This window comes from Phragmites australis, chromosome 4 (genome assembly GCF_958298935.1).
Source record: "Phragmites australis chromosome 4, lpPhrAust1.1, whole genome shotgun sequence".
NCBI lineage: Eukaryota > Viridiplantae > Streptophyta > Magnoliopsida > Poales > Poaceae > Phragmites > Phragmites australis.
In genome coordinates, this window is record NC_084924.1 from 6,911,240 (window position 1) to 6,923,852 (window position 12,613).

General features: G+C 43.7%; 1 protein-coding gene and 1 pseudogene across 2 annotated transcripts; one reads left to right on the forward strand and one right to left on the reverse strand.

The window, feature by feature from the left end:
- Window positions 1–2,214: 2,214 nt before the first annotated feature.
- LOC133914562 (linoleate 9S-lipoxygenase 2-like) lies at window positions 2,215–6,204 on the forward strand (annotated as a pseudogene).
- Window positions 6,205–7,133: 929 nt separating this feature from the next.
- Window positions 7,134–11,896, reverse strand: LOC133915489 (serine hydroxymethyltransferase, mitochondrial). 2 transcript variants are annotated; one of them, XM_062358669.1, is made up of 16 exons: window positions 11,734–11,896; window positions 11,493–11,531; window positions 11,308–11,394; window positions 11,086–11,207; window positions 10,872–10,948; window positions 10,214–10,338; window positions 9,808–9,900; window positions 9,462–9,554; window positions 9,179–9,376; window positions 8,957–9,061; window positions 8,797–8,862; window positions 8,381–8,458; window positions 8,017–8,128; window positions 7,822–7,932; window positions 7,527–7,693; window positions 7,134–7,345 (listed from the first exon to the last, which is right to left on the reverse strand). In XM_062358669.1, exons 1-15 carry the CDS (start codon window positions 11,818–11,820, stop codon window positions 7,542–7,544), a joined length of 1,545 nt encoding a protein of 514 aa, XP_062214653.1. In that variant the 5' UTR covers window positions 11,821–11,896; the 3' UTR covers window positions 7,134–7,345; window positions 7,527–7,541. The 2 variants fall into 2 exon arrangements, with proteins under 2 accessions (XP_062214653.1, XP_062214654.1); XM_062358670.1 differs by lacking the exon at window positions 11,734–11,896 and having other exon boundaries at window positions 11,461–11,505.
- Window positions 11,897–12,613: the final 717 nt, after the last annotated feature.

Here is a 12,613-nt window from a genome sequence, read left to right on the forward strand (position 1 = left end):
AAATACCTTTCTCTTGTAGTACACTCCTACATATCACCGATGGCATTTTGGTCTATTTTATTCTCTATTCATTGGACGATCGTTGTGCCTTCACCACTTAGTTTAGCCTCGGCGCAAGCTTCACGATAGTGTCACGTACTCCTCTAGTCCTCCTACGGTTTTGAGGCCAAACCGTGAAACCCTAGCACACTTCTCAAAGCGTGACTAGTCGCCACTTGCTTTCACCTGAAGCAAGCGTTTCGATGATGATGCGTGTTCTACATCTTGTAATCTTGATCACCAGTAAGTCTCTCCCACTCCCGATCCCTCAGGTCGCCTTGTCACATGCACCGATAACCCCTTCGTTTGACTTTGTCAACACGTCATCTCCATCCTTCGTTTCATGTTTTACTTGACCTCCACGTGTACAACTAGAGTCACCCTTAACTCTACCTAGCCTCCTTGATCGTTCGACACCAAGCCTTCCGCTTGGTCCCGATCATCTTGTCATCGATCGCCAAGTTGCATCCATCACCTGCACACCATGAGATAAGCAAACATATTTCTCTAACTCCAAACCAAGTTAGTTCAAAACCAAAATCACAAATCCTCAGTTCAAAATACATTGTATTGAAAACATGAACACCGGATGATCCGACGTGTTTTGCCTTTGAATACCGGACCATCTGGTGAGTATAGCACTATTTGTTCTAGCAAAATTGTGCTCTTTATAAGAAAAGGTCCGGTGGAAGCTTCTTGTGATCTCATGTCCATCACCGGATAATTCAGCATGTGCAAATCCACTGAACCACCCTTCTACAACCTCTCTGCAACAAAAGATCTGACGATATCCTCCGGTGCTCACACTAAAACACCGGACTATCCGGTGTTTGCTTTCATATCTTCTTCATCACTGAAAATGCTCTGGTGCTCACTTCACCGTACCACCAGACTATCCAGTGTAATCAAGAACCTACACACCGGATGTTCCTGTGAGATATTTTTTCTAAACTCTAAAATAGTCTGCTCCAAGTCAAATTTTAGTTAGCCATAAACAAAAACACGTGCAAACAAGCTCATACCAACGGTGGCTCAGGTCGACACGAATTCGAGAAGAGGCGGCTTGAATCCGATGGGGGCGCGGCTTCGACGGTGGCGGCCCGTGGTGAAGGAGGCGGATCCAATCAGTGCGGCAGGGGCGTGGCTCCGAAGGCTTGGACTCGTGGTGGAGGAGGCGGATCCGGGTGATGAAGGGCGGTGGCAGGCGGCGGGGAGGAGTTTGCTCTGACTGGTCTCTCACAGAGATCTGCACTGAGAATTTGTTCCGACCAGTCTCTCATAGAAATCCGCCACTGGGAAGGCAGAGTGGCCAAGAGCACGTCGGATGGAGCGAGAACATGAGGTTTTTTACCGGCAACTGGAGTTCGCGGATGAAAGGGTTGAAATTCTCTGTCTTTTATGCGAGGCAGGAGTTGGCGCTGGGACCCGAGCTCACCTGTCATACACGCGCTTCATGAGCTACAGTGCGTGATGACAAGAGGGCTCGCCGTGCCTTTAGGATATAAGATATATTATTCTTTCACTGCTGTTGGTGCGTGATTTCTCACGATGGCGTGGGGAATGCATGCATGGCCGTATGGGCTGCCGCCACATTCTCGGAAACACACATCCCAAGTGGTTTTTTTTTTTGCTGATTTCATTTCATTTGAGATGCCATAACAATCATTTTAATATGATTCAATCTCAGCCTTATAATAAGTCTGTGCGGCGACACAATTCCTAATGAAATCATGTAGATCCTGAAGTTTGCATGCCATGCGCGATGCGCGTACGCGTTCTGTGTTGGGACTTTGGTACAGTATTGTCCTTATCTCTTTCTCGGTTTTCATGCACAGCCCGTCACGGCGTCCATGTCAATCACATGTTATTGGAGATGAATCTAGTTTAAAAATTGAGCAGAAGCATAACAGTGTTAAGTTTTTATAACTTAAGAAAATGTTAAATTCACTAAAATCCATAAAAACAAAAAATTGAGAGGAGTTGTGCCCTCGCTCCCAATCAATGAGCTGGGTGCGCTCATGTTAACAGTAGGATTTAGGGTTAACGCTATAAATAACCGGTTAGCTGTGCGAGCTCTCACACGACACACCGACACAGCTAGCTAGCCGCTGCAAAGCCTACGAATGAAAAGTAGGCAGCAAGACAGTAACAAGCTAACTTAGCAGCGAGCCGAAGATGCTGGGAGGGATCATCGGCGGGTTGATGGGGCACCAGAATGCGTGGCTCAAGGGGTCCGTGGTACAGGGAAGCGATTTTTTCACATGTGCATATATACGTATGGTTTATCACAACCGTTTATTTATATTGAGACTTGGGTTAGAGGAATAAAAAAAATTATATAAAAAGTAAAAAAATCGATGGATGGATGAATATTAGATGGGAGAAATAGACGAACGGGATTAGGCATGTGTGTATAAGTTGATTTGGAGTTGCATATCTCCTTGTACACTTAGGGATGAAAATGGTTCAAAAACGATCGGAAAAAGGCTAATCACTTTCAGTTTCATATTTTCGCTCGGAAACGAAGTTGATAACGATAATACCAGAAACGAATACGATGTCGATAATGCTAGAAAACCGAAAGTAATGTTATCAGGACATAAACATATCGATATGGATCGGGAATCGATAATTCAAACCCAAAAGAACACATACATATACATACTAATGGTTAAATACCCAAAATACATTAAATTAAATTCTACAATAAAACCCTTTTCTAAATTTATATTTTTCTCTCACACACACATATATGTGTGTGTTTACATTCGAATAAATTTCTTTTTATCGACTAAGTATATCAATATACGCTGAAGTTTTTTAGAAAATCATCTACATTTTTAGAGAATCATCTGTATTTTCTTGCTCTGAACCGCAGCAAGCAAGCCGAATCAGTCATTCTGACTTCCCATCTCCTTCACGCCGACAAGCGAGACCCATTGCCAGAACCATCTTCCACCTCCAGATTTTCCCATATCAGTCAGCACCTCCAGATTTTCCAACCCGAATCAGTCGCTTGACCCCTCCACACGCGCATGCATGCATGCCACGCCATCAACGGGAGAAGCCTGTCAGGACAGCACACAAGCCCCCGGTGGGGGGGGGGGGGCGCTGTTGGGTGGCCGGAGAAGCCTGGACTGTTGGGCCATGGGCCAAAAAGATTCAAGAATTTTCGTTAGAAATTACCGGTTCAAAACAGAAAAACTCGAAAATGATCGGAAGTAGTCTAAATCGTTTTTGCTATTGTTTCTACATAGTTTTATCATTTACATTTTCCTTTTTTTGAAATATTGTTTCCAGCTTCTCCGGTCGAAAACTTTCGAAAACGATATTTGGAATTTCGAGTTTTACCGTTTTCATTTTCATCCGGTACACTCATGCACAAGAACATCCTCGACGTCAACTACTTTGGCGCCACGGCCATCGATGGCATCGCCGAGTTCCTCAGCCGCGGCGTCACCTGCTAGCTCATCAGCTCCACCATCGTTGACCACAGTGAGCACTGCCTCTCTCTTCTCCCTCCCTCACACACTACAATCTCTCGTAATTAAAGAACAGATGAGGATAAAAAAGGAGTCGAAATGTTTACTTAATTGGACAAGGATGAAAAAGGACGCACACAAATCTTCAAACTAAGTTAAAATAGATTAGATTATGGATGGCCATCAGACGCGGTAGCCACAGACAGAATTCCCTCGTACTCGTACCCGCTAGTTTTATCTCGTTCATGGGCACATCTGTTAACACCTACGGACCTACGAACAAAGAGCTGAGAATAGATCTATTACTCGTGAGTATACCTGTTTACCTACAAAACAGATACCTATGCCTGCAATTCATTTTTTCCTTCTTCTGAAAACCTGGATCAGTGAATGACGAGTCTATCTATGCCATACCTCCAACTCGTTTGAACCAGAACACCGTAAAGAGTAGTATTGGTCGAGTCCAAACTCCAAAGTCTTCTGACTGCAGTGCAGAGTGCAGACTCCCTTCCACGGTTCCACTCCCAACCAGGATTGATGACGGGCCGTCGCCTCCGCCCCTCCTCGCGCACCTCTCTGGAGCCAGCGCCCCTGCCAAACGACGAGGGCCTCATCCGAGAGATCTTCATCCGCCTGCCGCCGCTGCCGTCCTCCCTCCTACGTGCCTCTCTCGTCTAAAAGAGCTAGCGCAGCCTCGTCTCTGACCCCGGATTCCTCCGCTGCTTCCGCGCCCGACCATATCCCATCTGCACGCTTCCGCCTACCCTATTTTAGAGTTATTTATATTACGATCTATTAATCTCATTTGAATATGTATTTTGAACGCAAGTATGAGAAATGTCAATGTACTGCTCTTTAACAGCTATAAATTGTACCATATGTTTGTATTATGCATTGTAACTTGAATATTTTTAATATTTTTTGTTCTTTGCCCTCGCCCTTGAAATTTTGGTCAAGCTCCATCATTGCATGCCACGGTGGCTTGGCATGCATGGCGGCCTCCTTGGCTACTGCCACAGTCTCGCCCTCATACTCAACCAACACACCAAGAGGATGTTGTTTCATATACCTGCCAAATATATATTAGTTTACCTACAGGTTTTACTTTGGGGCCACATATCTTGGCAGTTGACGGGTAAACCGTCGACATGAGCATGAGTAAGCTTTATCTATATCCGTGCCTATATGTATGTTAGGTAGGGTTTTTTTTAACAAAAACATGCCCACAAATAAATAATATAGAATATATTCGATTCTGTTAGAGTATTTATCTATAGATAGATGGATAATCAGATATAATTCTCATCCCTAATCTAGATTCTGCCAAAATAAAGAAGGAATTTTACATATGGATAGATTCTTGAACATCTATGTGTCATGATTTTGCACGTGGATACGTGACACTGACGTGCATGCGCATGAACGCGTATGCGCAGATAACGGGAACCGCGGGAAGGTGGGCGCGGAGGCGGGCCTGGAGCAGTGGTTGACGAGCCTGCCGTCGCTGACGACCGGCGAGTCCGAGTTCGGCGTCACGCTCGACTGGGAGGTGGAGAAGCTGGGCGTGCCAGGCGCCATCATCGTCAAGAACAACCACGCCACCGAGGTTTTCCTCAAGACCACCACCCTCGACAACGTCCCCGGCCGCGGCAACGTCGTCTTCGTCGCCAACTCTTGGGTCTACCCGCAGTCCAAGTACCGCTACAACTGCGTCTTCTTTGCCAACGATGTGAGTGATGTATTTCTCCATCGACTGTTTCACGGGATTTTTATCATGTGGTCTTTGAATTTATTTGTACTACGGACGCGCGCGCGCACGCAGACGGCAGACGTACCTACCCAGCCAGATGCCGGCGGCGCTGAAGCCATACCGCGACAACGAGCTCCGGAACCTGAGGGACGACGGCCAGCAGGGCCCGTACCAGGAGCACGACCACGTGTACCGCTACGACGTGTACAACGACCTCGGCGAGCCCGACGGCGGCAACCCCCGCCCCGTCCTCGGCGGCTCCAAGGACCACCCCTACCCGCGCCGTGGCCGCACCGGCCGGAAGCCCACGGGAACCGGTGCGCCTTCCGTCTCGGTTTCTCTCCTTTCTCCTCCCCGTGCGCGACAGAGCAGAGCAGCTAATACGTACTGGATGAATTATTTGGGTTGATCAGGAGTTCCCGCAGAGAAGCACTCTTGATCCGAGCAAGTACGGCGACCAGACGAGCACCATCACGGCGGCGCACATCGGGAAGAACCTCGAGGGCCTCACAGCTAGTGCAGCAGGCGCTCGACGGCAACCGGCTCAACATCCTGGACCACCACGACCACTTCATGCCGTTCCTGGTGGGACATCAACAACCTCGATGGCAACTTCATCTACGCGACCAGGATGCTGCTGTTGAGTTGAGCCTGCCAGAGCTCCAGCAGGACGGGGTGACCGTGGCGAAGAGCGCAGTGTACACGCCCACGTCGACGACCGGCGCCGAGGCGTGGGTGTGGCACCTGTCCAAGGCGTACGTGAACGTGAACGACTACGGGAGGCACCAGCTAATCAGCCACTGGCACAACACGCACGCCGTGATGGAGCCGTTCGTGATCGCGACGAACCGGCAGCTCAGCGCGGTGCACCCCGTGCGCAAGCTCCTGCAGCCGCACTACCGCGACACGATGAACATCAACGCCCTTTTGTAAAGTAACTGTAATTCCAATATAAACTAAATGTAACTAATGTATAAACAAAAATTCAGGTGTTAGGAAGCTTTAAAACACATGAATTTTTCTTATCTCATATACCCATCATACCTAAAACACAAATCTTAACACAGACATGAGGCACAAAAATTTAGACGTTAGAGCCATCTAAAACACTCAGGTAAGATTTAGCAATTTGTTTCTTTTCGTAATCATTGGAGTGAGTTAGCAGAGTGCCCCATGCAATTGCATGGCTTATCTCAGACTCTTGAGTTTAGATGCTTGCAAGATTACAATGTAGGTTAGGTTTGGTTAGATCTACATTTAGTAGGAAATCCCAAAGATCTCTTCATGAGATCCGTTTGATGTCCTCTTCCGATGTGTATCCGTTGATCGACAGACACGGCCTCCCGTACCACAACATGGTGCGTCGCAGCAATGCTTGGCCACAAATACTCTGCAATGCTTCATTTCCCTGGGAAGATCCGAGACAAGAGGAGGTCCAGCGCAGGTACTACTCCTAATCTCGACTTTGATACACGCCATTTTCACATGAGTTTCGTATGAAAAGGAACATCCACTGTCCTCTAGACTTCTGAATATTCCCACTTTTCAATCACCGTCTCGAGCTAGTTTGAGCTCGCCAGCTCCTTCAGATTTCGGCACATCGAGTAAACAAGGCTCATACGTATGAATTCTGGCTATTCCTATTCCTCTCAAAATATCACCTTTATCAGATCCTTCAAGCATACTAAATCAAAACCATATGTGCATTGTTTTCCTAGCGTGTAAACAGTACCCACACAACTTACCGCTGAAAACCTGGTCGATGGCCTCCAAATTACTATGAGCTAAGGCTTACATACATGACAATTGCAATACCACAATCATACATATTATTCATAGGACACATGAAAATGTAACTGCAGTGTCCAAGAAGAGTGGCGGTTATATAGCATTAGCATAGCATCTTACAGTCGGTGTCTACAATATGAAGCTATCGACAAAAGTTCCACATGCCGTAAATTGCCAAGATCCCTTTTAACATAGATGACATTCCATCATGGATTTATGTTTACATGACATTGTCCCTGTAAAATTCCCAATAATAATCATCTTGACATCGTGCTTCGTTTGCTTTCTAAAAAGATAAGAAGAGAATTTGTAAGCTGACTGTAACATTTTTGGTCTCTGCTTTGGTGATCAAAAGGGGAGGATTCAATATTGAAGCAAGAAACAACCAAGGATTTCCTGCTCCCAATTACAATAAGATACTACGTATTCAACCGAAAATGGCTGGACTGATTAATGATAGAACATACCTTGCAATTCAAATCTTAGTTCTTGTACTTCATGGTCTCTTTCTCAAATCCAATTGTTGGGAACTGTTTTGCATATTCCTCCACATCATGGCGAAGCTTTGCAATCTCAGCTTGGATGCTGCTATCAGATTGCAAAGTGGCAACAAAGTCCTTCAACTTTGTTCCACCTAAATTGCAAGAGTTAAAAACAACATAAATCAGGTTATCCTAGTAGTAACACAAGGGCACTTCACTACATGCAAATATATCCAGCGCAACAGCAGCGGTTTATTAAAAAAGTAGGACTTCAAATGACCTTTCGTTGCAGACTTAATCTTCACGGCCAAGTTCACTGCCGCATCAAAGAAGTCAGCAACCTTAGCGAAATCTTCCTCAACAAATCCTCTTGATGTAAGAGCTGGGGTTCCTGCATGATACAGAGCAGTTATTAGGAATTTGCGAACTTAAATTAGATTAACTGACAACAACATTCTATGACAACATATTTTACCCATCCTGATGCCTCCTGGTACCATGGCTGAAACATCACCAGGAACAGTGTTCTTGTTTGCTGCAATATGCACGCTTTCTAAAACCTTCTCTACCCTTGAACCATCTATCCCCTATACATAAAATTGGAGAAAGGATTACAATTGTTCAGACATGGCATAAGAATCGGAAACAGCTAAGTTTTGTAGCACAATTAGCTGATATTTATAAAGAAACAGCTAGGCCGTAGACATCAACCAACATCTTTCCCTAATAATGACATCAGCCAAACGACCCAAAGGTTTATTGGTCATGGTTCACTAGAATCAGTTACAGATAACTCCAAAATAACAAAGCATGCAATGTGAAGCAAATTTTTATCTTACCTTATTCTTCAGATTCACCAGGACTAAATGGTTATCAGTCCCACCGGAGACAAGCTCGTATCCTTTTGCAGTCAAGCTCTAGATAAAAATATTCCCATCAAATAAGGAAATGATTCAAACTGTAAAAGTGCAAGTAATAATGCTGAAGAACTAGGCATTTGTGTTTCATAACATCTGAGGCGAATGAAAATGAAAGATAACATCATTGTTAATTATATTATCTAATGTAGCTAACCCAGCGAAGTATTTTGAAATAAGGGACAACATAAAACATACTCTATAGATAATCTACAAGGATTTCCTAAAAGCTGCTGCTAATATAAACAATAAACAGGATACTCATCCTATTAAATGAGCACTTATCTTAAGTCTAATCATCCAAGATAAATATTTCTATAGAAGTGTGACTACAAAACCTGCCCAAATTTAGCACAGTTACTGATAACTTGCTCTTGATAAGCTCTGTACTCTTGAGTAGTTGCCTGAAAAATAAAACAAAAGCTGAGAGCCTCAGACAAAGGAAAACAATATGAATAATAGATAATATAAAACAATGTGAATGGAAGTGGTGCAGACCTGCTTAAGCGCAACAGCCAAACCAGTAATGGTATGGTTATGAGGCCCACCTTGCAGACCTGGAAAGACGGCAGCATTGATCTTGTCCTCAAAATCATACATAACCTATAGAATAATATATCATTAGTCTTTTTTTTCTAATGTATTACAGCATGAACTCTTTAGAAGAAACAGCTTCAGCACCCTATGCTAGTATCTTTTATTGTTTTCCTCCTGCTATACCTCTTTTCCTTGTTTATTTATTTCTTTCACTCCCTTCCTGTAAAAGATCATGGCTCCACGTGGTCCACGGAGTGACTTGTGAGTAGTGGTAGTCACTACATCTGCATAATCAAAGGGAGAAGGAATAACGCCAGCTGCGACAAGCCCACTGATATGTGCCATGTCTGCTAGAAGTATTGCCTTCTGCTTGTTGCATATCTGTCAATCGCATAACATGATGGAATTATTTGACTTATTACAAAAGAAAACGATTCAATTTTCATTGTTGAGGAAGGAAACTTGCCTTCCGCATACGTTCATAATCATATAGGCGAGCATATGCACTTGCACCAGCAATGATCAACTTTGGCCTAAAAAGAACAGCGCTTTTCTCCAACTGTACATAGGTAGCAAATGAAACATAGGAGCAAAGAAGGTGTTAGGGTGATTCATCTTGAAATAATTTGACCATCAAAAGAGACATGATACACTAAAAAATATCCTAGATAAGAAACCATTTTTTTTTTGGCTAAAATGCAAAAAGAACACGTTGTTGCCCACCTTGCTTAATATGTGTATCTATAAAAGAGTGACCAAGTTATCTGAATAAGCTGACAACATAAACTAGAATAAATAAGGAGGAAAAGTACCTGATCATAATCAATCAAGCCAGTGCTTTCATCCAATCTGTAAGGCATTGTCTCAAAGAATATCGAAGTTGCCGATATCTTCTTAGTGTCAGTCTGCAAGCATTAAGTAGAACCTTTGAGCCATGGGAGTTTCAAGAGCATCATATCTGAACATTACTAAGAATTATGGGAAACTATTACTCTTTAGTAAGTATATGAGTATGTATGCATTACATAATCATGTGCGCAGGTACCACTTCATTTTGCATAGCTAGTGCCAATGCAAGAATGGAGTAACATAAAGAATCTAAACCAACAGCAGAGCTAGCAAGGAAAAGAAGGTAACAAAGAAGGACACATTCATGCTTGTATACCACCTCAGAACAAAAATAGTAAGGAGGTAAAAAGAAAATCCAGACCCATGTACCTGGTAACCATGAGAAAGATGTCCACCGTGAGGAAGATCCAAAGCCATGATCCTTTCATGTGGCTTCAATAGTGCGGTGTATACATGGAAGTTGGCAGGTGAACCCGATAGAGGTTGCACATTCACTGCAGAGGTAAAAATTGGTCATGAGTTAACACCATTTTGGTGAAAGGACAACTACCATTATAAGAAAAACATGGTTAGAAACAAAACTTAAATATTGAAAAAAGTAGATAAATAATGTAGAAGACCAGCTGTGCATTATATGTAGGTATTAAGACAACTTCATGGAAGGCACTGGCAAGCTGTTTGGTTTGTGATAGAGCAATGCCTACATATACAGAAGACAATTTTGTTAACCGAATTAAGAACCTAGAACTTATCCCATGTACTCTGAACTCCTTGCAAACTTCAGAGCATTTATGAATTGTCTCAAACCATTAGACACTCTCTTAACCTAATTTATTGGCAAACAGATTATTTCCATCATCTTCTCTAATTTGCATCACCCAAACAAGGAAAGGAGAAAACAATTGCATGTTCTAATGCAATAAGGGCTGGTATTCATAGAGAAATGTCATATAAATTTATTGCACAAAAGAGGAAAACATGGAAATGAAAATAATAGATATTGCTAGTAGACTATACAAGATTTTACCTCCCCACTTCCCCGGGTCCAAGCGGAACGCCTCCAAAGCACGTTTCTGACACAACGACTCAGCCATATCAATGTATCTGCAACCGAGAAAAACCAGAACAAGCACCAATCCAGATTAAAATCACTGCTTCACTCAAACGGCTATTCAGTTTCTCAATCAAACATGCATCTTCCCATAGAAACAGAGTGACAAAATGATAGAGCAGGGCTGTACTCATTTCCACCGTAGTATCTTGCGCCGGGGTACCCCTCGCTGTACTTGTTGGTCATGACGGAACCCACCGCCTGCATCACTGACACCGATGTAAAATTCTCCGACGGGATGAGCTCCAGCCCCTGCATCAAATAGATTGACACAATTCAATAAGGTCTTGAAAAACCAAACACTACATAATCAAACATTGCAATGATTGCAGATGACTGAAAAACCAGAGACCTTCCATTGGCGGGCCTTCTCGTGCTCAATGATGTCGGCAATCTCGGGGTCGACCTCCTCGAGCGGCGCGTTCAACTGCTTTGGCCACTGCACCCGACGCCAAGAACATGAGATGAACACGAGCCAGGAACAGATGCGGAGCAATGAACATACCAACGATTCAGAACAGAATAATCGGAACATACGGTGACTCCGGATCTCTCCTCCGTCGCCGGCAGGGACGCCTGCGCATGCACAAAGTCAATTCAAATCAAGAGATTCATCAACACCGCACGCCGCCATGATTCTTTCTTTCGAGCGGTGGTTACAAGATAAGAACAGAACGAGACCGCCACCGTGCCATGAATGGAAGAGAGAGAGAGAGAGAGAGAGAGAGAGAGAGAGAGAGAGAGAGAGAGAGAGAGAGAGAACCGGACGGCAGCGTACCATGGAGTAGAGCGACGTGATGCGGGAGAGCGGCTGGCGGCGGAGCGCGTTGGAGGAGAGCTTGCGGAGCGCCGTCGCCATGGCCATGGTGGGCGCGTCCTCCTCGTCCCGGGGCTGGAGCCTCGACTAGCGAGTTTGGGAGGTAGTGGATTCGCTGGTATTTATATGGGGTTATTTTAGCTGGATATGCCCGTGCTCGTGGGTGTGGGCTGGGCGAGAATAGGAAATTGTTTGTATGTCATTAATTTAACTGTGTTTTGAAGATTTATTATTCTGATTTATATATTAATTAATTGTATTTTGAAGATTTATTATTCTGATTTATATATTATTAAGATAGATGGTCATATGTATTAGTAAGAAAAGAGTAGTATTTTATCAAACGCAGATAAATTAATAACAACTGAACAAATTCGATGGCCAGTGCTGCAGTCATTAGCACCGACCACACCACACGCACCAGCGTCACCAACCCTCACTGTGTGCAGTGCATTTCTTTTCCTACTGCGTGTATAATGTATTTCCATTTTTTGTTGATTTTTTTTAAAGATCATCTTTACCACTTCTTTTCTTAGAGTCCTTTATTTGTATCTTCGTTTTTTGTAAATTGAAATTTTCTTATTCATTTCTTTGCAGCATGCTGCCGCCGCACATTGTCTAATATGATTCTCTTTTTTTTTTTTGCTATAAATCAATATTTTTAAGAGCATTGCTAGATATTACCTTTTGGGATGGCATTCTTTAGGTCAATTCTTTTGATTTTATAGCGTAAATTGCGCCGGGTGTTCTTAGACCTGCCACATTATTATAGACTGAACAGTCAGTCTTAACAGATAAAAAATGATTCTATTAGGCAAGATTCGCATCTCAAATGGCGCTA